The sequence below is a fragment of the Salvelinus sp. IW2-2015 genome, linkage group LG8 (genome assembly GCF_002910315.2).
Source record: "Salvelinus sp. IW2-2015 linkage group LG8, ASM291031v2, whole genome shotgun sequence".
In the NCBI taxonomy this organism is placed as follows: domain Eukaryota; kingdom Metazoa; phylum Chordata; class Actinopteri; order Salmoniformes; family Salmonidae; genus Salvelinus; species Salvelinus sp. IW2-2015.
This window is the reverse complement of record NC_036848.1, coordinates 28,410,563-28,437,465: the sequence shown is the minus strand read 5'-3', so window position 1 is coordinate 28,437,465 and position 26,903 is coordinate 28,410,563. Positions and strand designations below refer to the sequence as shown.

At 43.3% G+C, this 26,903-nt stretch overlaps 1 protein-coding gene across 2 annotated transcripts in view; it reads right to left on the bottom strand.

The window, feature by feature from the left end:
• The window catches only part of LOC111967678 (thyroid hormone receptor alpha-B), a 180,758-nt gene that overhangs the window by 42,516 nt on the left and 111,339 nt on the right, over nt 1–26,903 (bottom strand). For both annotated transcript variants that reach the window (XM_070444841.1, XM_070444842.1), the window contains exon 3: nt 277–527. In XM_070444841.1, coding sequence (XP_070300942.1) covers nt 277–332 — 56 coding nt within the window. In that variant the 5' untranslated portion in view covers nt 333–527. The remainder of the gene's footprint in view (nt 1–276; nt 528–26,903) is intronic.

The following is a 26,903-nucleotide window of genomic DNA, read 5'->3' as shown; positions in this document are numbered from 1 at the left end:
AGAGAGATGGAAACGGAGAGAAGAAATAGAGGGAGCCGGGAGAGAGGGAAGAGATGGATGAGAGAAAATAAATACTAGCATAGTCGAGAAGCACAGCGAGAGAGAGAAACCGGAGAGCAAACTGTCAAAACAAAAAGGTAAAACACACAGTAATTCTACAATTTCCTCAGACGAGCTCTAAAATGATAAGACCATGTGATACCTATTCACGCGTGATGTTAACGGCAGGGTCATAGCCTGTCGGGTTGAGACTAGGAAGTAGGGGGCGGGACTCACAGTTTCTCTTCTCCCTCTGATAGGTTAGGGTCCTGCTCCTTGGGCATGTGTTCCATTCACCTTAATTCCATCCAGCAGCCAATCATGCGAGACTGAGGCGGGCCCCACCCTCAGATGCTTGCTGGTCATTCGCAGATAGGGGGGTCAGTCAGTGCGACATCACAGGGTCCCGGTCCGGATGGGCTCTGGCCTCCGGAGCGACCCCCCTGTGCTGGCCCTGGGACTGACGAATGGACTGGACCGGACAATATCTGTCAATGAGAGGGTAGGATACATTTAGTTAGGCACAGTTGACCGATGTGGAGACTTGGTGGGTTCCTCCCTTATTCAACCATTCTGACCTCTCCTCCCTCGGTTCTATTCTTCCTCCCCTAATCTCTAGTTCAATGCCTTTCTAATCCCAAACAGAGGGATGGAGGGATTGCGAGCATCAGATTGTTGTTAGTAAATCTGTGGTATAATAGTGGTAACACGTAATTTCCACATAATAGTGTGAGTTGAAAAGCTGTGCTTTTAATGGACCACAGGAATACAATTTACTACATTGCTTCATGAAAATCTCCAAGCTTGCTGTGTTCTATTTCATAGCACATTGATTGATTTTAAAGCTGGAAAGTGTTGTTTTTTTAAAGAAAAATAAACCTACTATGTCTTCACTGTATTCTGTTTTCCTCCAAGAGTGGCTGAATATTTTTCATATATTTATTTAAAAAAATATTTAACTTGAAAATTAATTAGTTGGTGTATGGATATTCTCTTACTGTAAATGTACACAAAAATCATTACATTTATTTTACTTTGACTTTAACACCAATGACTCATGACTTGACTTGGACTTGAGCCTTTTGACTCGACCTGACTTGATACCCTCCCCAAGCCCAAATATTTAAAATTATGCTATTAAAAAAAGTCTGCAGCGCATCAACTCTCTATTTAACGGATTACAGTTTGAATCGGACAGCAGCCAATCAAATTGTGCCAGCTGAGAAAAAGTTGTGCATGGCAGTGCAGAGGAACGTCGGCAAGTGAATTCAGATGGAGCCCTTGGAAAGATGATATAAAGATGACGCTGTATCAACAAAAAACGGATTGCAATTTGCAAAACATGCGGGAAGAAAACTACAGACGGGGGCGCAACAATTCCAACTTTGTTCGACATTTGAATCTGCACAAAGAACGGTAAGTCGGGGGTAATATAGCCGACAGCTATATTTTTTATAACTTTGCTAGTGTAGCATGTAGGCTAACGTAACATTAAATTAAGGAGCCTCCACACAGTCAGTCAATGCGGGAACGTGATCATTGCACCCAAGATTGAGCTACAACTGGCTAGGCAGTTGGTAGCCTAAATCCTGCCTGATGTTATTGCTGTTCCTAAAACCATTGACATACGTTAGCCTACTGTAACCACACAGAGAGTGTGTGTGTGTGTGTTAAGGTTGTGCGATTGTGTACAAGCCTACATCGCCCGTGTCACGCCCTGACCATAGAGAGCCCTTGGTTCTCTATGGTGTTGAGGTCAGAACGTGACTAGGGGGATGTTCTAGTTTTCATATTTCTATGTTGGTGTGCTTGGTTTGGTTCCCAATTAGAGGCAGCTGGTAATCGTTGCCTCTAATTGGGGATCATGTTTAGGTAGCCTTTTTCCGACCTGTGTTTTGTGGGATATTGTTTGTGTGTGTGCTAGTTGCACCACTTATGTTACGTTTCGTTGTCTCTTTATTTGTTTTATTAAAAGGTTCACTTAATAAAATATGTGGAACTCAGAACACGCTGCACCTTGGTCCGTCTCTCCACACGTCCGTGACAGCCCGATTGCGCCCCATAGCGATCCTCGATAGTCGATCACTATTGGGGAGGGTCTTTCTCATGGCTACCCATGTATTTCCATAGAAATATAACGTTTATTTGGAAAGTAATAAATATATCGACATTTTTTAAAGCATTCATGATTTGCGTAAATGTAATATACTAATTACTACTCTTGTTAAAAATATGAAATGGTATTACATTTGGTGAAGAGCACATTATGACTTGTTTAGGACTCGAAACTCAAAGTTTAGGACTTGAGACTTGACTTGATACTTGACGGTCTTGACTTGAGACTTGACTCGGACTTGCCTGTCTTGACTTGGGACTTGAGTGCTAAGACTTGAGACTTACTTGTGACTTGTAAAACAATGACTTGGTCCCACCTCTGCTATTTACTATGAACACAAGCGTTTAACAACGGCATCATGTGAGAAAACAAGGTGGTCTCCTACAGTGGTGCCATGACCCTGATAGATAATGCTAGTAGCTTAACCATATGCCCCCGTGGACATAATGGCACAATGACCTCATGTTGGATATTTTATATTCTACAGGGAGTTCAAGGGTGTTTCAAGGCACTACAGTATACCATAATCTTGTGCAGTGGTGGGGTAATATTATGGTGAACTGGTATATTTTGTATTAACACATGCTCAGTTGGCCTATAACCTCACCTCACATACCATGTCTTTGTTCGGAACTGGTAACACGAGACACACACACACACACAGAATCCAGCACAGTACATAAGAGCTGCGTTGTCATAGAGCCTTCCACGACACTACACCACAAATGTGAGGACAAACTGTGGTGTAAAAAAAAATAATAATAAAAAATAATAATAATAATTTAAAAAAAACTTGGACAGTAATGACACAGAATCACCAGAAGGCCTATCACATGAAAACTAATAGAGTGGCCTTCAGCCACACATAAACAAACCTCCCTCTCTCTCTCATCCGATCCATTGACAGAGCTATCTCTCGTGCTGCTGCTGCCTGTGGCTGTTGGAACAATTTGTCCTCGGCGACAAAACAGAGAAGAGGATAAAGGGACTCATTGTGTTACAGTCAAAGGGAGACAAATAATGCAGCCAGGTTTTGAAGTGTACGAATGTTGAAATCAGTTAAATCTCCAAATACGCTCCAACAGATACGTTTGGCTATAGAAATGGTATTTTGTCTATTTATGAGGTGCCATTTTCCCTCTATGCAGGGTGTCAATTTGTTTTCTATCACTAGCTCATCTCTAGTTTCATCAGTGCTGTAACCTTGCCCGCACCCTCTCCAAGCACCCGTGCGTATGCAGAATTCTCCCTATAGCCAAGGTCAACCCCATAAAGCAACAGGCTATCAAACAGCTCAGCCCCACTGAAGCTCGCTTTAATATCTGTTCTAGAGAGAGAAAGAGAGAGCGAGAGAGAAAGGATGGGAGGGAGAGAAGGGAGGAAGGAAGGGGGAGAAGAGAGAGAGAGAGAGCGAGCGAGAGAGAAAGAAAGAAAGAGAGAGATGAGGTGTTGGGGGAGAAGAGAGAGAGAGAGCGAACGAGAGAGAAAGAAAGAGAGCGATAAGGGGTTGGGGAGAGAGAAAGAGAGAGAGAGTACAGCATACAGTAATTCTACACTTTCCTCGGAAAGTACAGTAAAAGAGAGAGAAGGGGGAGACAAGGAGAAGGGGAGCAAGAAAAAGAGAGGAAGATACAGAGTTGATGAGAGGTGAGGAGGGAGCTTGAATTAGGTTACTGTTGGTTGACGTGAGGAGAGAAAATGAACTTAGTTATCAGGGCTTACAGACCAATAACAGGAAAAGGGAGTGAAAATGCTGAATAACAGATTTAAGGGTTTCAGGTGGCTATTGCACACACCCCGTGACTTTTTCTACATGTTGTTGTGTTACAAAGTGTGATTAAAAGGGATTTAATTGTATTTTGTTGTCAACGATCTACACAAAATACTCTGTAATGTCAAAGTTGAAGAACATTTTTAATATTTGTAAAAAAAATAAAAAAAATATATATTAAAAAACGCTGATATATCTTGATTAGATAAGTATTCAACCCCTCAATACATGCTAGAATCACCTTTGGCAGCGATTACAGCTGTGAGTCTTTCTGGGAAAGTCTCTAACAGCTTTCCACACCTGGATTGTGCAACATTTGCCCATTATTATTTTCAAAATTCTTCAAGCTCTGTCAAGTTGGTTGTGTATCATTGCTAGACAACCATTTTCAGGTCTTGCCATAGTTCTTTAACAGTTTTGACTTGAATCTGCATAACTTGGCCCCTCAGGAACATTCACTGTCTTCTTGGTAAGCAACTCCAGTGTAGATTTGGCCTTAATCTCACAGTGTCAATACATTTAGAAAAATTCCAAAAACATGTATTCACTATGTCATTATAGGGTAGTTGGGTGAGACATTTTTCTTTCAAATCCATTTTGAAGTCAGGCTGTAACACAACAAAATCTGGAATAAATCAAGGGGTGTGAATACTTTCTGAAGGCACTGTAGGCTCTTCCCACAGCCACTGTATCTCCAAGCGTCATGAATCTGGCAAGCAAGACTAGTATATCAATTACATATAGTGCATTCGGAAAGTATTCATACCCCTTCACTTCTTTCCCATTTTGTTACGTTACAGCCTTATTCTAAAATTGATTCGATTGTTTTTTTCCATCATCGATCTACACACAATACCCCATAATGACAAAGCAGAAATAGGTTTTTAGACATTTTTGCATATTATTAAAAATAAGAAACAGAAATACCTTATTTACATAGGTATTCAGACCCTTCGCTATGAGACTCGAAATTGAGCTCAGGTGAATCCTGTTCCACTGATCATCCTTGAGATGTTTATACAACTTGTTTAGAGTCCATCTGTGGTAAATTGTAGTTATTGGACATGAATTGGAAAGGCACACACCTGTCTATGTAAGGTCCCACAGTTGACGGTGCATGTCAGAGAAAAAACCAAGCCATGAGGTCGAAGAAATTGTTTGTAGAGCCCCAAGACAGGATTGTGTCGATGCACAGATCTGGGGAAGGGTACCAAAAACAGATAGTCCTCCCCAAAAAATCGAAAGGAAGTTTGTTCAGAAGTGTCTGTCCTAAATATGAGAGATAAGACATATGAAGATATTTTTTTTAACCCCTTTTTGGCACTAAACAGTCTCCATATATACATCCATCATTTTTTAAAAACTGGTCCTGTGGTGCATCCTAGAACAAAACAACCAACATGTTCGTTAGAGTCTCACCTTTCCACAGAGGGGTCATATTAGTGTGTAGCCCAAACTGTTCGGACGCTACAGACAGATGTTGGCAGATTGGCTGTACCGGCTTCAGACCCGTCCCAAGTCGCTTGTGAGTGTCATAATAGTTTGTATGTCTTAGGCTTGTGTGCGGCTGCTTGGCCATGGAAACCCATTTTATGAAGCTCCCGACAAACAGTTATTGTGCTGATGTTGCTTTCAGAGGCAGTTTGGAACTTGGTAGTGAGCGTTGCAACCGAGGACAGACAATTTTTACGCCCTACACGCTTCAGCACTCGGCGGAAAGGTGGCATCCTATGACGGTGCCACGTTGAAAGTCATTGAGTTCTTCAGTAAGGCCATACTACTGCCAATGTTTGTCTATGGAGATTACATGGCTGTGTGCTTGATGTTATTCACCTGTCAGCAACGGGTCTGGCTGAAACAGCCGTATGCACTAATTTGAAGAGGTGTCCACATACTGTACTTTTGTATATATAGTGTAGCTAGGTGGGACAACCACATCACAGTCATAGTAAGTACATTTTCCCCTCATAAAGTAGCTATCAGAAAGGTCAGAGCTAGTAAGGGGGGGGGGGAATTCAAGTGAGTGTTCTCTTTTTGAGGTCGGTTTGCAGAGCCTTCCCCAAACCATATCCTCCTAGGAACGGTACTGTATGGTATTGCCTACAAACACCGCTTCCAGCTGCCCCCTGGAGGCGATTCTAAATATTCAATGTTCATTTAAATCCTCCTGTTGCAGGATTATTTTCCTCCTGTTGCAGGATTATTTTCCTCCTGCGACGAAATGGGTCATATTAAGATCCAACATCTGCATCTCAGCAATGTGAGCCAAGCGATTTCTCCAGTCACTCTCTCACATGGTCTGATCTTGTGCACCTTGTTTCCCTCTCCACTGAAATCAACCCTCCAACTTTTAATTGGGGCTTGAGAATCTAGCCTCGGTCCCAGAGCTGCACTCCTTTAATTGGCACACTATAAAATGGCAACTTTAAAATGCATGTAAAAAAAAAATGATAACTAGTGAACGGTATGATGTCGGCGTGTGGAGCTGCCTCTATATCAATGAAACATCCCTTTTTTTTCTTTTAGTTCCCACCAATATGATTGATGTCTCTCTGTTCTTTATTGGGGGGGGGGGGACTGCTGTTGCTCGGTCTGCTGCAGTGCGATCAGTGGAAGTCTCCTAAGACTCCTCCTTTCCAAGTGTATATCTGATTCACCCTAATTCGCGTGGCCTTGTTACAGTTGGTGAAGCTAGTGTTCATCAATGCATTGAGCCACCATTGCTAAAGGCGGTATAGACCATACTGATATTAGTGTGTAATAATGCACGCGTCTCAGTGTTATCACCACCTTAAGGCAGAGAGAGAAAACCTCTTTGTGTTTGTGTGTGTCAGATTTCCATACTCCCACTGGGGACCCTAACAATTATTAGTAATTAATATAGTTGACCTAGGACCAGTTGTTAAAAAGTGTGTATTGTGAGGGCATATGGGATGTGCTGCAGAAGCTCTGCCCTAGGTACAGTATGCAGGGCAGGGTAGGGGCCTCTTGGAACCATGTTCAATCGCTCTCTCTCTCGGTCTTTGTTCAGACATATCTATCTCATATTTCATATTTTCTGTAATCAATCAGTCTCCCTCTATCGCTCCCTCTCCCCCTCCCCTCTCCTCTCCTCTTCTCTGTTCTTTCGCTGATCTGTTTTCCTCTTTTATTTGATCCTTTTGAAAAACGATGATGAATAGACAAATAAACGAAACCCTTAGGAAGCTCAAAGTTCTCCGAGACCTGTCTCTTTCACCACTCCGTAATACTAGGCGAAATGTTTCACATTTTGAAACAACATTGCCGCAAAGCCCCCGAGGCATAACGGAGCCCCAAATCCCATAGAGTAATAAGGGACCTTTTATCCCTAACAACAGAGGGGCTTGTGGGGGTTAGAGAGAGGACGTGAGGGTATTCTAAGGGTAGATAGAGAATATGATCCAGTTAAAACTAGCTTTTGTGTACAGATCCAGGATCAGCTTACACGTCCCTGAATTCTAACCTTCAACATTAAAGTAACCGTCCATTGTTTCCAGATTTCCTTCTGAAAGTTCTGTGTGTGTTTTTTCTATTGATTAAAAAAACAATTATAATAATCATTTTCTCCCCAATTTTGTGAGATTCAAATGCGATCCAATTACATCTCATCGTTGCAACTCCCCAACGGGTTCGGGAGAGGCGAAGGTTGAGTCATGCGTCAGCCTTGTACCCCTCTGGCCAGGGTAAACAAAGTGGTAACGTTACATATTTATAGCCCATTTATTTGTGTTAGGAGAAGAATGAGGATGTGATCAAAGTTATTATTTTTTTAATTTTTACCCGCCTTTTTCTCCCCAATTTCGTGGTATCCAATTGTTAGTAGTTACTATCTTGTCTCATCGCTACAACTCCCGTACGGGCTCGGGAGAGACGAAGGTCGAAAGCCATGCGTCCTCCGAAACACAACCCAACCAAGCCGCACTGCTTCTTAACACAGCGCGCATCCAACCCGGAAGCCAGCCACACCAATGTGTCGGAGGAAACACCGTGCACCTGGCGACCTTGGTTAGCGTGCACTGCGCCCGGCCCGCCACAGGAGTCGCTGGTGCGCGATGAGACAAGGGATGTGATCAAAGTTTAACGAAACTCGGGCATGCTAGGCTACCTAGACGTTTTCAATCCAAAATGATAAACTGGAATGAATCACAACAGTGATGACATAACTAGACAGACTGTGTGGGTAACTTTTTAATTACAGTTGCGCAGGCCTACACGATGCAAACCCGCATAAATAGTGCTCAGCCCTGTGGGTTCTACGTGGGTGTCTCTGTATCTGTGTAAAGGAAAACCCCCCTGATAGTCTAGTTTAAAAGATAATTCATGTGAACAAGTACAGGGTTGCTGCAGTTTGACAATGTTTTCATCCTTCGTAGGAGAGGGACATTGCCCGCTCAATTGAAACTTGTGCCCCCCCCCCCCAGCTTTAGTTTTATGTCCCCATGTAACAACTTTTTATATTTAAATAGACTTGCTGCGATTATCCCGAAACGTCTTATCCATCCTCCAAACCACACTCTCTCTCCGCGCTCTGAGTAGGCTGTTGTTTGTAGCGCTGCGGCCATGAAAATGATAATCTTGCCACCTGTAACCGTGTCAGTTTGACTGGTAAACTCGTGGGTACACTTGCAATGGCTGGCAGTCCAAGACTTGAATGGGCACGCCCATTGTATGGATTCTACATCCATGGTTGTGTCGGTCTTTCGCAAAATGTTGAAATGCAATCACAGGAAAAGCGTAGTTTGGAAAGCAAATGCCTACTGCTTAAAAAGAGAAGACTAATCTGTCTGCAGAAATGAGAAGAAATAAAAAATGCCCTCTTAGTCACAGGACAGGAGGGCAGGAGTTTTTCCAGGAGTTTTCTAAAACCAAGTGACCTGATTAGAAAAACTACGGTCCCATCACAGCCCATATAAAACCTTTTACAACTGATTCATCTCTGTCATACCCTATCAGTTTACTAGATCAGGAAAAACTCTTGGCCCCAGAGCAAAAACTCCCCCCCCCACTCCGGGATCTGTGGTGCCACCTCTGGTATGGCCGCGTACCGGTCATTAAAAATATTAATGCAAGTAGTCCATGATTGGTCAGCTCATCTTGCTCAAGAGGATGACATCATCCTCTAGGAGGAAATACCAAGCATTTTTTAAATGTTCTGTTGGAGATACAATTTAGAGTTTCAAGTTCCAAGTTTTATTAGTCGTATGTACACATTACATTTACATTTAAGTCATTTAGCAGACGCTCTTATCCAGAGCGACTTACAAATTGGGTATGGTATGGTATGCTTACTTTCAGGGTATTTCTCGACAATGCCACAACAATAAGAAATAAGAAAAGATAAGAATACGAACATAAAGTAAAGGGCTCAGTAGAATAGAATAAACATTTTAGCATAAGTATAATTCAGGAAGGCACAATTTATAGTCTAATATTTTGGGGGAGGGGGGAGTGTTTAAATTGTGCAGTATTTAGGAATTATAATAAGAGTCTGGTAGTTGTGATGTGTGTGTAGCGTGAATGTACAGTACCAGTCACAAGTTTGGACACACCTACTCATTCCAGGGTTTTTCTTTATTTTGACTATTTTCTACATTGTAGAATATTAGTGAAGACATCAAAACTATGAAATAAAAAATGGAATCATGTAGTAACCAAAAAAGTGTTAAACAAATCAAAATAGGTTTTATATTTGAGATTCTTCAAAGTAGCCACCCTTTGTCTTGATGACAGCTTTGCACACTCCTGGTACTGTGTGTGTGTGTGGTGTGTGTGTGGTGTGTGTGTGTGTGTGTGTGTGTGTGTGTGTGTGTGTGTGTGTGTGTGTGTGTGTGTGTGTGTGTGTGTGTGTGTGTGTGTGTGTCTGTGTGTGTGTGTGTCTGCGATTGTGTGTGTGGTGTCTGCGCATGTGTGTGTGTGTGTGTGTGTGTGTGTGTCTGCGCATGTGTGTATGTGTGTCTGTGCATGTGTGAGCTAAGGAGGTGGGATTATTTTTCTCCAATTTATGCTTTGGCCAAAAATATGAGCATAGGATGAGTCAACAATATTATTTTGGAATGAGTTAACAGAAAATGTACCTTTAAAAGTGAGATTTCATTGGACAGTTAGTTTAAGGGAGAAGGGGGGAGGTTAAAACTGACATTAGATCAGTATCTAGGACCAACTTTCTCTTACTTGAAAGACAGACAGGGGCAGCTGTCTCAGGGAGATACAGAGAGGGGCACTGGGACTGATATGAAATACTGAGACTGGCAGTTGTGGGGCTTTTTGTGTGTGTGTGTGTGTGCAAGTGGAGGGCTTCAGATGGCAGGCAGGAGTGGGTGACGGATAGTCGAGTTGTAGGATTCAACACACAGAGGTGTAGATACACAGGGGCAGTATGGGAGGATTATAAACAAAGGGGTTTACATAGACAATGGTAGTCAGGGTAGTTGAGGTAAATGCATAGGGCTAAATGGGGTCAATATACAGGGTAGATGGGAGGGGAAAATAGTGTAAATGCACAGATGTAAACAAGATTATAGGCCTGCCCTATATCCCCCTTTCTATCCCCGCCTTCTCTCTCTCTCTCCTCCCTTTCCCCACTCCTCCCTCCCCATTTCAGCCTGTTTTTGGCTTAGACAAATTAAGACCCTGCCAAGAATGTGACTAGTGGTTAGAAAACAAATTCCACCGTTTTTTTCCCCCTTCCCTTCCTGCTTTTATTTTTATTTTTAAGGTAGATCTATCAACACTCGCAAGCCTGGGTACTTCCAAGAGGGAAATAAAAGAGATTTGGAATGATACAGGTCCGCATCCCTCTTTCAGGTCGCTGACTTGATTGAGCACATCATTATTTTCATCCCCAACCCGACCAACCCCTTGACATAAAGTTAATGTTCCCCCAGCCCACCTTAACGGAAACACACTGTGTGAAAACACACTTTCTGTTCTGAGTTTGTTAATGCTCTGTTTTTTTATATATATACATATGGCAACTTCCCACCTCTCTAATTCTTCATTTCCGAATGGCAACTGGAAATGTCTAATTGTAGCGAACTACACTCGGGGAATGACTACATACTTGTACTGCTGCCTAACTTGCCACTGAGAGAGAGAGAGAGAGTTCCTGCAGTGTTCCTCTGAAGTTTCAACACAAACAAACCCACTGTCTGGCCGACAACTGCGAGTTTGTTTTAGGGAAGGGCATTTGAAAAAGAAAAACATGTTGGAGATCCAGATAGTCAACAAAAAAAATTATATATTTTTGACTTTGTTTAAACTTGGACACTTGCTTGCTGCGCAGCCTGCATGACCTCGGGAGAGATTGCAGCAGGATGGGGGATGGGCAGGGGCCGGTGTGTGTGTGTGTGACACAGGAAGGTGAGAGAGAAAAAGTAGTCACTGACTAGTTCAGCGGTTCACAAACTTACCATGTGGAAAAACGGAAATGTAATTCACAGCAAATGTTTGGGGCTATGAGAGTCAATTGCAAATCAGCCTGACATAATGTCTCCTATCTCAGCATCACTAATGAGATGGTGTACTTGACGCATGTCGCATCGGAGATTCTCAAAGTCAGGGGGCGTGGTTAACAGTGCGCACCTCATCTCATGCAAACATGACAGCTCGAAAAGCCTCACTTGACTGTTGCACTAGAATCAATCCAATTCAAGCGAAACGGTTAAGTGGAGCCTTTTCACACAGCCTTTTCCCACAAAGGGCACTCTCTGGTTGAATTTCATCTCTTATATTTCAATCATTTTCATTTAGATTTTTAAGGTTAACCACATTACAATGATTTTGAGATACAAAGACTCTATATATATAGAGTATATATATATATATATATATATATACAGTTGAAGTTGGAAAATAGATGGCATCATGAGGCAGGAAAATTATGTGGATAAATTGAAGCAACATCTCAAGACATCAGTCAGGAAGTTCAAGCTTGGTCGCAAATGGGTCTTCCAAATGGACGGACATTGACCCCAAGCATACTTCCAAAGTTGTAGCAAAATGGCTTAAGGACAACAAAGTCAAGGTATTGGAGTGGCCATCACAAAGCCCTGACCTCAATCCCATAGAAAATTTGTGGGCAGAACTGAAAAAGCATGTGCGAGCAAGGAGGCCTACAAACCTACACCAGCTCGGGCAGGAGGAATGGGACAAAATTCACCCAACTTATTGTTGGAATCTTGTGGAAGGCTACCCAAAACGTTTGACCCAAGTTAAACAATTTAAAGGCAATGCTACCAAATACTAATTGAGTGTATGTGAACTTCTGACCCACTGGGAATGTGATGAAAGAAATAAAAGATGAAACTAATAATTCTCTCTACTATTATTATGACATTTCACATTCCTTAAATAAAGTGGGGATCCTAATTGACCTAAGACAGGGAATTTTTACTAGGAATAAATGTCAGGAATTGTGAAAAACTGAGTTTAAATGTATTTGGCTAAGGTGTATTTAAACTTCCGACTTCAACTGTAGATACACTACTGTTCAAAAGTTTCGGGTCACTTAGAAATGTCCTTGTTTTTGTCCATTAAAATAACATAAACTTGATCAGAAATAGAGTGTAGACATTGTTAATATTGTAAATTACTTTGGTAGCTGGAAATGGACGATTTTTAAAATGGAATATCTACTTAGGCATAAGGAGGCCCATTATCAGCAACCATCACTCCTGTGTTCCAATGTCACGTTGTGTTAGCTAATCCAAGTTTATAATTTTAAAAGGATAATTGATCGGCTCGCGGCAGGTAGCCTAGTGGTTAGAGTGTTGGACTAGTAACTGAAAGGTTGCAAGATTGAATCCCTGAGCTGACAAGGTAAAAATCTGTCGTTCTGCCCCTGAACAGGGCAGTTAACCCACTGTTCATAGGCCGTCATTGAAAATAAGAATTGGTTCTTAACTGTCTTGCCTAGTTAAATAAAGGTCAAATAAAAAAAAAATTGAAAACCCTTTTGCAATTATGTTAGCACAGCTGAAAACTGTTGTCCTGATTAAAGAAGCAATACAACTGGCCTTCTTTAGACTAGTTGAGTATCTGGAGCATCAGCATTTGTGGGTTTGATTACAAGCTCAAAATGGCCAGAAACAAAGAACCTTCTTCTGAAACTCGTCAGCCTATTCTTGTTCTGAGAAATGGAGGCTATTCCATGTGAGAAATTACCAAGAAACTGAAGATCTCGCGCAACGATGTGTACTACTCCCTTCACAGAACAGCCCGGTGCACAACTGAGCAAGAGGACAAGTACATCAGACAAGTCCTCAACTGGCAGCTTCATTAAATAGTACCTGCAAAACTCCAGTCTCAACGTCAACATTGAAGACGCGACTCGGGATGTTGGCCTTACAGGCAGAGTTGCAAAGGAAAAGCCATATTTTAGACTGGCCAATAAAAAGAAAAGATTAAGATGGGCAAAAGAACACAGACACTGGACAGAGGAACTTTCTAAAGGTCAACTAGCCTTTTGAAATGATAAACTTGGATTAGCTAACACAACATGACATTGGAACACAGGAGTGATGGTTGCTGATAATGGGCCTCTGTACGCCTATGTAGATATTCCATAAAAAATTCCAGCTACAATAGTCATTTACAACATTAACAATGTCTACACTGTATTTCTGATGTTATTGATGTTTTGATGTTATTTTAATGGACAAAAAATTAGCTTTTCTTTCAAAAACAAGGACATTTCTAACTGACCTGAAACTTTTGAACGGTAAGTTCAAGGACAGCTGCTCTTTCCATGACATAGACTGACCAGGTGAATCCAGGTGAAAGCTATGATCCCTTATTGATGTCACTTATTGAATCAATTTCTATCAATGTTGATGAAGGGGAGGCAGGTTAGAGAAGGATTTTTAAGCCTTGAGACAATTGAGACATGGATTGTGTATGTGTGCCATTCAGAGGGTGAACGGGCAAGACAAAAGATTTAAGTGCCTTTGAACAGAGTATGGCGAGAGATGCCAGGCACACCGGTTTGTGTCAAGAACAGCAACACTGCTGGGTTTTCCACACTCAACAGTTTTCCGTGTGTATCAATAATGGTCCACCACTCAAAGGACATCCAGTCAACTTGACACAATTGTGTGAAGCATTGGAGTCAACATCACTGTGGAAAGCTTTTGACACCTTATGGAGTACATGCCCTGACGAAATGAGGCTGTTCTGAGGGCAAAAGGGAAGGTGCAACTCATTATTAGGAAGGTGTTCTTAATGTTTTGTGCACTCAGTCTATATATACAAAAGTATGTGGACACACCTTCAAATTTGTGGATTTGGCTATTTCAGCCACACCCATTGCTAACAGGTATATAAAGTCCTCTCTCAGAGCTTTACGGACAATTCCTTCGACCTCATGGCTTGGTTTTTGCTCTGACATGCACTGTCAACTGTGGGACCTCATATAGACAGGTGTGTAACTTTACAAATCATGTCCAATTAATTGAATTTAGCACAGGTGGACTCCAATCAAGTTGTAGAAACATCTCAAGGATGATCGATGGAAACAGGATGTACCTGAACTCAATTTCGAGTCTCATAGCAAAAGGGTCTGAATACTTATGTAATACTTATTTTAATTTTTTTAATATTTGCAAAAATTTCTCAAAACCTGTTTTCGCTTTGTCATTATGGAGTGCCGTGTGTAGATTGCTGAGGAATGTTTCAAATGTAATCTATTTTAGAATAAGGCAAAATTTGGAAATAGTCAAGGGGTATGAATACTTTCTGAAGGCAAGTATTCAGACCCCTTGACTTTTTCCACATTTTGTTACGTTACAGCCTATTCTGAAATGGATTAAATAAATGTATTAAACATAAAAAAATACAGAAATACCTCATTTACATAACTATTCAGACCCTTTGTTATGAGACTGGAAATTGAGCTCAGGTGGATCCTGTTTCCATTGATCATCCTTGAGATGATTCTACAACTTGATTGGAGTCCACCTGTGGTAAATTCAATTGATTGGACATGATTTGGAAAGGCACACTCCTGTCTATATAAACGTCCCACAGTTGACAGAACAAAAACCAAGCCATGAGGTCGAAGGAATTGTCCGTAGAGCTCCGAGACAGGATCTGGGGAATGGTACTAAAACATTTCTGCTGCATTGAAGGCCCCCAACAACATAGTGGCCTCCATCATTCTAAAATGCAAGAAGTTTGGAACCACCAAGACTCTTCCTAGAGCTGGCCGTCTGGCCAAACTGAGCAATCGGGGGAGAAGGGCCTTGGTCAGGGAAGTGATGGTCGCTCTGAGCTCTAGAGTTCCTCTGTGGAGATGGGAGAACCTTCCAGAAGGACAACCATCTCTGCAGCACTCCACCAATCAGCCCTTTATGGTAGAGTGGCCAGACCGAAGCCACTCCTCAGTAAAAGGCTCATGACAGCCTGCTTGGAGTCTGCCAAAAGAAACCTAACGACTCTCAGACCATGAGAAACAAGAATCTCTGGGCTGATGAAACCAAGATTGAACTCTTTGGCATGAATGCCAAGTGTCACATCTGGAGGAAACCTGGTGCCATCCCTAGGCTGAAGCATGGTGGTGGTAGAATCATGCTGTGGGGATGTTTTTCAGCAGCAGGGACTGGGAGACTAGTCAGGATCGAGGCAAAGGTAAACGGAACAAAGTACAGTGCTCAGGACCTCAGACTGGGGTGAAGGATCACCTTCCAACAGGACAACAACCCTAAACACACAGCCAAGACAACACAGAAGTAGCTTCTGAGAGAGACTTGAAAATAGCTGTGCAGCAACGCTCACCATCCAACCTGACAGAGCTTGAGAGGATCTGCAGAGAAGAATGGGAGAAACTCCCCAAATACAGGTGTGCCAAGCTTGTAAAAAAACAATTTAATCAATTTTAGAATAAGGCTGTAAAGTAACAAAATGTGGAAAAAGTCAAGGGGTCTGAATACTTTCCCAAATGCACTATATAAATCTATAAGTCTTTGATAGGTAAAGCCCCGCCTCATCTCAGCTCACTGGTCACCATAGCAGCGCCCACCCATAGCACGCGCTCCAGCAGGTATATTTCATTAGTCATCCCCAAAGCCAACTCCTCCTTTGGCCACCTTTCCTTCCAGTTCTCTGCTGCCAATGACTGGAACGAATTGCAAAAATCACTGAAGCTGGAGTCTTATATCTCCCTCACTAACTTTAAGCATCAACTGTCAGAGCAGCTTACCAATCATTGCTCCTGTACACGGCCCATCTGTAAATAGCCCACCCAACTACCTCATCCCCATATTGTTATCTATTTTTTTGCTCCTTTGCAGCCCAGTATCTCTACTTGCACATTCATCTTCTGCACATCTATCACTCCAGTGTTAATGCTAAATTGTAATTAATTCGCCACTATGGCCTATTTATTGCCTTACCTCCCTAATTTTACTACATTTGCACACACTGTATTTAGATTTTGCTATTGTGTTATTGACTGTACGTTTGTTTATCCCATGTGTACCTCTGTGTTGTTTGTGTCGCACTGCTTGGCCAGGTCGCAGTTGTAAATGAGAACTGGCCTACCTGGTTAAATAAAAGGTAAAATAAAATATATATATWTTTTTTTTTCTTCTGGATTTTGGAAATTCTCCCGTGACCCCGTTTTCATACCAGGCAATCCCACATGGGGTCACGACCCCTAGTTTGGTAAACGCTGCGCTAGTTAGACAAACTTGTAAATGCCATAGGTTGGCCCAGTGCTAGCTGTGCGACTAGAGCAGCCGGCCGCGACCGGGAGACCCATGGTGCGGTGCACAATTGGCCCAGCATTGTCCGGGTTAGGGGAGGGTTTGGCCGGCAGGGATGTCCTTGTCCCATCTTGCACTAGCGACTCCTGTGGCGTGCTGGGCGCAGTGCATGCTGACAAGGTCACCAGGTGTATGGTGTTTCCTCCGACACATTGGTGCGGCTGGCTTCAGGGTCAAGTGGGCATTGTGTCAAGAACCAGTTGGTTGGGTTGTGTTTCGGAGGACGCACGGCTTGCGACCTTCGCCTCTATCAAGTTCGTACGGGAGTTGCAGCGATGAGACAAGACTGTAACTACCAGTTGGATACCACGAAATTGGGGAGAAGGGGGTTAAAAAAAAAAAATAATAATAAAAGTAAATGCCATAGGTTATATATCATCCCATCTGTCAGTGCCTGTCTTAACTACATCAAATCGACGTAAAGAAGCTAGCTAAGATAGCCAGCTATGTTAGCGAGCAAGCTAGCTAGGCTAGTTGACGCAATTTTTCTGCACTCCCCATTCTTGTCTTCAACAACTCCATTCAGATTAAACAATAGCCTACCTGTTGGTTGCTCATTTAGCTAACCTATTTCCTTAATTGTAATTCCATTTTGCATTGATTAGTGACCTCCCACTGTGCCACTTTTATTGGCCAACAATAACAATAAACTACACGCATGAAACGTGTTGAGGCTATGCAGTATATATTTTTATGGGGCGCATGTCATAAAAACCATATTCAAAAGTGTTTTATTAAATTAAGAATTGAAATTGTCATGATATATCCTTGTGTGTACCAAAGTCACATAGATGATTTTATTTAATTGAGACAAAGCCTTCTCATTGTTAAAATAGGCTCTGATTTCTTTTTTCAAAACAATTCATACTCTTGCAACTATTCAAATACTAACGATTGTTCTGATATTTTAAATTTGTAATAACCGCGCCAATCCCTAGTTTGTTTGTGGTTTGGATTCATCAATTTTCAAAGACTAATTAAATCGCTAAAATATAAAGTCTAAATGGCATTAGATGAATAACCAACAAAAAACTTTAAAGCCATCACTGCTGAGCTGACCCAGTTGGAAGAGGTTTTAGCTGTAAGATCTGGGAGATCTGGGAATAAAGGACAATATGCATTTCACATGTCTGTGTGTGTTCAACTGGCATAGTATGTCTCTCGTTCTATAAATCATACACATAAATGCATCTATACACCTACATACACGTATTCACCAAAACACACACACACACACACACACTATATCCCATATCCTTATAGATGGGAAAAGATGGAACAACTGGAAGTCTGTGGGAGGTAAGCATATGTGAACATATGCTGTGCTGTGTGCGTTTGCCATCTGTGTGTCTGTGTTCATTTCATGGTCACAAAGTGGAGGCTAGGTGAGCATTGGCAGACGCTCAGATCAGCAGGTACACTTTTATGAATGGGGCAGCCACGCCACAAAGGGAATTCCCGCCGCCAGTGTGTGTGTGTTTTCGTGATATCATTAGCCAGGGCAGCCCTGGGTTGGTGTGTGTGACATTAGCCAGGTTGGGAATATGAGTTCCAGGGGCTGGGAGCGGTACTATCTAGGCAGAAAGCCAAACCAGTGGCACACTCATAAACAGACACGAGACGGTGAGTTACCTCTTCTAACTGTGCCAGCGATCCGGGCAGTCTCTCTCCCTCACTCCCGCCTCCTTCAAAAGTGATAGCCAATTAGAGGTAAGGGTTGCCATGCGGACAGCCCAAGGCGGTGACTCAATATTGCCCTGGCTGTGTTCTAGGATCTAGGGAAAGTCCTCTGGTCCACAACATGCCAACAAACACTATCTGATATACTAAGCATGTGTGCGAAGAGGAAACAAATTAATTAGAGTGTGAAGTGTGCACGTAAAAACATGTTCACAAACGCACTCTGACACTCAAGTAGGGTTTCCACCACTTCCCCATTTCGCTGGACGAAGTTCCGCCCCCCCCCATGTCATTTTCAACGGGAGCACGCGGAACAAGACGCAGGGGATTATGGGATCGTGAGTGGCGCAATAGAAAACGTTCAGCTCTGCTCTCATTTAAGCAAATTGCACACGGACACCGCTGCTGTCAACCGATCAGATGGGGAGCAGATGTTTGCTTGAAAATCTTGTGTTCATGAAACATCGTTTCGCCTGTCATTAGTTCTGGGCAAGCACAACAACAACAAAATTGAGGAAAGCAAATCTTCGCTGTGTCTGGTTTTCCAATTCTATATGATTTTGCTTTGCTAGAATACAGATACAAATTCATAAGGTCAGTGACATGGAGGAAGATTGTAGAGATCGTTGGTGTTGATGGTGGGTAAATAGAGATTTGCACAACAATGCTTATGCCACTAGCTAGCTATGAACATCAAGCCATCTAAACCTCAAAACTGTGATCAAAGCCACCATTTGTGATGGTGGTCAGATGGTCAGATGAAGCAGATGCTAAACTACAGGACTGTTTTGCTGACACAGACTGGAACATGTTCTTCCGATGGCATTGAGGAGTACACCACATCAGTCACTGGCTTTATCAATAAGTGCATCGAGGACGTCGTCCCCACAGTGACTGTACGTACATACCCCAACCAGAAGCCATGGATTACAGGCAACATTCGCACTGAGCTAAAGGGTAGAGCTGCCGCTTTCAAGGTGTGGGACTCTAACCTGGAAGCTTATAAGAAATCCTGCTATGCCCTGCGACGAACCATCAAAGCGTCAATACAGGGCTAAGATTGAATCATACTACACCGGCTCCGATGCTCGTCTTTTGTGGCAGGGCAGGGCTTGGCAAACTATTAAAGACTACAAAGGGAAGCACAGCCGTGAGCTGCCCAGTGACACGAGCCTACCAGACGAGCTAAATCACTTCTATGCTCACTTCGAGGCAAGCAACACTGAGGCATGCATGAGAGCATCAGCTGTTCTGGATGACTGTGTGATCACGCTCTCTGTAGCCGACGTGAGTAAGACCTTTAAACAGGTCAACATTCACAAGGCTGCGGGGCCAGATGGATTACCAGGATTTGTGCTCCGGGCATGTGCTGACCAACTGGCAGGTGTCTTCACTGACATGTTCAACATTGTCCCTGATTGAGTCTGTAATACCAACATGTTTCAAGCAGACCACCATAGTCCCTGTGCCAAAGAACACGAATACAACCTGCCTAAATGACTACAGACCTGTAGCAACACATCTGCCACGCTGATCCTCAACACTGGAGCCCCTCAGGGGTGCGTGCTCAGTCCCCTCCTGTAATCCCTGTTTACCCACGACTGCATTGCCAGGCACGATTCCAACACCATCATTAAGTTTGCAGACGACACAACAGTGCTAGGCCTGATCACCGACAACGACGAGACAGCCAATAGGGAGGAAGTCAGAGACCTGGCCGGGTGGTGCCAGAATAACAACCTATCCCGCAACATAACCAAGACTAAGGAGATGATTGTGGACTACAGGAAAAGGAGGACCGAGCACGCCCCCATTCTCATCGACGGGGCTGTAGTGGAGCAGGTTGAGAGCTTCAAGTTCCTTGGTGTCCACATCACCAACAAACTAGAATGGTCCAAACACACCAAGACAGTCGTGAAGAGGGCACGACAAAGCCTATTCCCCCTCAGGAGACTAAAAAGATTTGGCATGGGTCCTCAGATCCTCAAAGGTTCTACAGCTGCAACATCGAGAGCATCCTGACTGGTTGCTTCACCGCCTGGTACGGCAAATGTTGGCCTCCGACCGCAAGGCACTACAAAGGGTAGTGCGTACGGCCCAGTACATCACTGGGGCTAAACTGCCTGCCATCCAGGACTTCTACACCAGGCAGTGTCAGAGGAAGGCCCTAAAAATTGTCAAAGACCCCAGCCACCCCAGTCATAGACTGTTTTCTCTACTACCGCATGGCAAGCGGTACCGGAGTGCCAAGTCTAGGACAAAAAGGCTTCTCAACAGTTTTTACCCCTAAGCCATAAGACTCCTGAACAGGTAATCAATTGGCTAACCGGGCTATCTGCATTGTGTCCCGCTACCCGCCACCCACCACCCGCCAACACCTCTTTTACGCTACTGCTACTCTCTGTTCATCATATATGCATAGTCACTTTAACCATATCTACATGTACATACTACCTCAATCAGCCTGACTAACCGGTGCCTGTATATAGCCTCGCTACTGTTATTTCTCACTGTTTTTTTACTGTTGTTTTTATTTCTTTACTTACCTATTGTCCACCTAATACCTTTTCTTGCACTGTTGGTTAGAGCCTGTAAGTAAGCATTTCACTGTAAGGTCTCCACCTGTTGTATTCGGCAAAAATTTGACCACCAAAGGATAGAAATCACCAGTAATACATTGCATTCGGAAAGTATTCAGACCCCTTGACTTTTTCCACATTTTGTTACGTTACAGCCTTATTATAAAATTGATAAAATATTTTTTTCCCCTCATCAATCTAAACATAATACCCCATAATGACCAAGCAAAAACAGTTTAAAAAAATTATTTTGCTAATTTATATATATATACAGTGGGGAGAACAAGTATTTGATACACTGCCGATTTTGCAGGTTTTCCTACTTACAAAGATGTTAGATGGTCTGTCATGTTTATCATAGGTACACTTCAACTGTGAGAGACGGAATCTAAACAAAAATCCAGAAAATCACATTGTATGATTTTAAGTAATTAATTTGCATTTTATTGCATGACATAAGTATTGGATACATCAGAAAGCAGAACTTAATATTTGGTACAGAAACCTTTGTTTGCAATTACAGAGATCATACGTTTCCTGTAGTTCTTGACCAGGTTTGCACACACTGCAGCAGGGATTTTGGCCCACTCCTCCATACGACCTTCTCCAGGTCCTTCAGGTTTCGGGGCGTCGCTGGGCAATACGGACTTCTCACTCCCTCCACAAGATTCTATTGGGTTCAGTCTGGAGACTGGCTAGACCACTCCAGGACTTGAGATGCTTCTTACAGAGCCACCTCCTTAGTTGCCCTGGCTGTGTGTTTTGGGTCGTTTCATGCTGGAAAGACCAGCACGACCCATCTTTCAATGCTCTTATGAGGGAAGGAGTTGTTGGCCAAGATCTGCGATACATGGCCCCATCCATTCCTCCCCTCATACGGTGCAGTCGTCCTGTCCCTTTAGCAAAAAGTACCCAAAGAATGATGTTTCCACTCCAGCTTCACGGTTGGGATGGTGTTCTTGGGTTTACTCCTTCTCTCTTCTCTCCAAACACAGCGAGTGGAGTTTAGACCAAAAGCTCTATTTTTGTCTCATCAGACCACATGACCTTCTCCCATTTACCTCCTCTGGATCATCCAGATGTGTCATTGGCAAACTTCAGAGGCCTGGACAGCGCCCGATGGGCTGATCAAAGGGACCTTGTGTGCGCTGCAGGATTTAATCCATGACGCGTAGTGTGTTACTAATGGTTTCTTGAGACTGTTGTGGTCTCAGCTCTCTTCAGGTCATGACCAGGTCCTCCGTGTAGTTCTGGGCTGATCCCTCACCTTTCTCATGATCATTGATGCCCCACGATGTGAGATCTTGCATGGAGCCCCAGACGAGGGTGATTGACCGTCATCTTGAACTTCTTCCATTTTCTAATAATTGCGCTAACAGTTGTTGCCTTCTCACAGCTGCTTGCCTATTGTCCTGTAGCCCATCCCAGCCGTGTGCAGGTCTACAATTTTATCCCTGATGTCCTTACACAGCTCTCTGGTCTTGGCCATTGTGGAGAGGTTGGAGTCTGTTTGATTGAGTGTGGACAGTGTTCTTTATACAGGTAACGAGTTCAAACAGGTGCAGTTAATACAGGTAATGAGTGGAAGACAGGAGGGCTTCTTAAAGAAAAACTAACAGGTCTGTGAGAGCCGGAATTCTTACTGGTTGGTAGGTGATCAAATACTTAAGTCATGCAATAAAATGCAAATTAATTACTTAAAAATAATACAATGTGATTTCTGGATTTTTGTTTTAGATCCGTCTCTCACAGTTGAAGTGTACCTATGATAAAAAATTACAGAACTCTACATGCTTTGTAAGTAGGAAACCTGCAAAATCGCAGTGTATCAAATACTTGTTCTCCCACTGTATATAAAAAAAGAAAAATTACAATATATAAGTATTTGTACTTTGTAAAGCACTTGGCAGCGATGACAGCATCGAGTCTTCTTGGGTATGACGCTACAGCTTGGCACACCTGTATTTGGAGGTTTCTCACATTTTTCTCTACAGATTCTCTCAAGCTCTGTCAGGTTGGATGGGGAGGGTTGCTGCACAGATCATTTCAGGTCTCTCCAAAGATGTTTGATCGGGTTCAAGTCTGGCTCTGGCTGGGCCACTCAAGGACTTTCAGAGACTTGTCCGAACCATTGCTGCGTTGTCTTGGCTGTGTGCTTAGGGTCGTTGTCCTGTGGAAGGTGTACCTTCGCTCCACTCGAGGTCCTGAGCCTCCTCTGTACTCTGCTCTGTTCATCTTTGCCTCGATCCTGACTAGTATCCCAGTCCTGCCGCTGAAAACAATCCCCACAGCATGATGCTGCACACCATGCTTCACCCGTAGGGATGGTACCAGGTTTCCTCCAGATGTGACACTTGGCATTCAGGCCAAAGAGTTTCATCTTGGTTTCATAAGACCAGAGAATCTTGTTTCTCATGGTCTGAGAGTCTTTACTTGCCTTTTGGCAAACTCCAAGCAGCATGTCATGTGCCTTTTACTGAGGAGTGGCTTCCGTCTGGCCACTCTACCATAAAGGGCTGATTGGTGGAGTGCTGCACAGATGGTTGTCCTTCTGGAAGGTTCTCCCATCTCCACAGAGGAACTCTGTAGTTCTATCAGAGTGACCATCGTGTTCTTGGTCACCTCCCTTCTCCACCGATTACTCAGTTTGTCTGGGCGGTGAGCTCTAGGAAGAGTCTTGGTGGTTCCAAACTTCTTCCATTTAAGAATGATGGAGACCACTGTGTTCTTGGGGACCTTCAATACTGCAGACATTTTTTGGTACCCTTCCCCAGATCTGTGCCTGGACACAATCCTGTCTAAGAGCTCACAGACAATTCCTCTGATCTCATGGTTTGGTTTTTGCTCTGACATGCACTGCCAACTGTGGGACCTTATATAGAGAGGTGTGTGTCTTTCCAAATCATGTCCAATCAATTGAATTTACCACCGGTGGACTCCAATCCAGTTGTAGAAACATCTCAAGGATGATCAATGGAAACAGGATGCACCTGAGCTCAATTCGAGTCTCATAGCAAAGGTTCTGAATACTTATGTAAATAAGGTATATCAGTTTTTTATTTCTAGAAACCTGTTTTTGCTTTGTCATTATGGGGTATTGTGTGTAGATTGATGAGGGACATTTAAAAAAAAATCTATTTTAGAATAAGGCTGTAACGTAACAAAATGTGGAAAATGTCTAGGGGTCTGAATACTTTCCGAATGCACTGTTCATGTACACACACTCTCATAGACATACAATTTCACATATATGCAGACATGCAACCACCTACTCACCCAGCCACAAAAAAAATGAATAACAGCCTTGTACCCCACGCACTCACACACACACACACTCACCACAGCTCCTGTCACCTTTCAATATAAAAAGAGGCCCTTCAATGAATCCCCCCATCTCAGCCACCTCTATAATGAGCAATAACAAAAGCTATAGTAATAGTGCTCGTGGGAGGGAAAAATCCAGACACGCACACACACACATACACAGCTGTAAGCCCCCTGCCCCAGGGCCGGTCCCGACGCGGTCTTTAGGGGCCTAAAGGGGACCGAGGTTGGTGTGTGTGTGTTTATGTGGGTGTCTGCCTCGGCCCCTTCCCCTCTGAAGCGGATCCTGGTGACAGGAGAAGGTGGTGGGCTCGGCAGGCGCCGGCGGTTGGAAGGTGATTTTCTTGGCAAGACTTGTGGACCAGGCCCGGGGCAGACCGCTCTCTCAGGCGCCTGTGTGGTCCTGGATCAGATTAGCGCCCCGCCCCGGCCCACTCAAACACACACACGTAGACGCACACTTGCACGCACACACACACACACACACACACACACACACACACACACACACACACACACACACACACACACACACACACACCTGTCTCTTATACACATCTAGATGTGTATAAGAGACAGCACACACACACACACACACACACACACACACACACACACACACACACACACACACACACAGATATACGCATACTCACGTACACACACATTTTGATACACACACTGCATATACAAATCTGCTCTCAAACACACAACGATACACACACTCAGAAACACAAAAGTAGACACGCACACACCGATAAACATCCACTCCCACACAAACTCACTCAGACAAATCCCCTGTTCACATACAGTCAAGCTCAGCCAGCCAGCCAGACAGATAAGACATAGCGGCGAAAAGAAAACAGATAACAGAGACAAAAAGGAGAGGAAGCAGAAGGGCCAGGGAGGTTGGATTGAAGAGCGAGTTTTTATGGCAAATTGCCCTGGAGTATAAGATGAAACAGTTACTTAATCGTATTTTTTCACGCACGCACGCACGCACGCACACACACACACAGAGAGACTGTATCGAATTAAGGCTAAAGGGATCTAACGGATGAAAGTCAGTTTGTGTGTGTAGGTGCCAGCACGTGTGTGTGGTTCTGTGTCCATATGTGTTTCTGAGTCGACACATGTATACTGTCTGTTATTTTCTCTGCCCGTGTTCTCCTGTGTAGCAGTATTAGTGTGTGTTTTTCCTGTCTATGACGATGATGATGACGATGACGACGACGACGATGATGATGGTGTGTGTTTAATGGTTGCCTTCTTGTTTGTTTGTGCATGGCTATTTGCTTAGAAAGCCCTGGGGCGATGTGCAGCGAGCGCGGTGGGCTATTTATACTATATCCAGGTCTAATTAATGTGGATGTTTAGGGTTGTGTGTCAGGGCATGTACAACTCTGTATGGGGAGTATGGGTCTATTTATTGATATGTAAACACGTCTCTTTAATTTTCTCTCTTTCTCCCTCTCTTTCTCTCTCCTTATGGCTATTGAACTGCATTGATGTTGAACTGCTGCTATACCTCAGAGTGTGTTTGGCTTACAGTTTCCTTTCCCAGCGCACGAACACAGCTTGACAGAAGGTGTGGTCCCGGTGGTTGGCTAACGAGCGCTCGCTAATGACAGGAGGAGCCATTGTTATGACATCAGTGGATTCTGATTGAAGGCGTATGGATGGGAGGGGAAGGGATAGGAGTGGAATCCCTCAAGACTTGCGGTGAGACAGACAGCACACGCTTTACAGCCAGTAACTCTCGGTGTATGTGTGTGAGTGTGTAAATGTGCGTACGTCAGTGGAGGCTCCTTAGCAGAGGAAGGGGAGGACAACCCTCCTGAATGAATTTCGTAAAAATGTAAATAGTGAAACTTTAAAAAAGCTATCCTTTTTAGATAAAACTATACTAAATATACGTCACCAAATAACTGATTAAAACAAATTGTTTTGCAATGAAGGTCTACAGTAGCCTCAACAGCACTCTCTGGGTACATTGACTTCAATACGAAACCTAGGAAGCTCATGGTTCTCACCCCCTTCCATAGACTTACACACTAATTATGACAACCTCCGGAGGATATTCTCCAACCTATCAGAACTCTTGCAGCATGAACTGACATGTTGTCCACCCAATCAGAGGATCAGTGAATGAATCTAGTACTAAAAACATAAGCTAGCTAGCACTGCAGTGCATTAAATGTGGTGAGTAGTTGATTCAAAGAGAGAAAATGACAATAATTGAGCAGCGTTGAACAAATACATTTCTTCAAAAATGAAGGAGAAACAGGAGAGAGGGAGAGAAAGAAAGAGATAGAGAGCTAGCTATAGTGTGTTGTATTTTTTTCACATTCTCTTACTTAGCTAGCAAATGCAGCTAGCTAGTTTAGCCTACTTAAACACCCGGCTCAAACAGAGAAGGATGCTATGTTAGCTAGCTGGCTAAGGCTATCATGTCAAGGTAAGCTTTTGGTTTTATAAATGTATTGCCACTGAAGTCCACAAGCGAAGGGAAAAAGTGAAAGGAGGAGAGTGTGTAGATGCGAGAAGGAATTATACAATGAGCAAAGTGATCGTGCTGTTTGTGGCTGCTATGAAAGTGAACTGTGTGTGCGGGG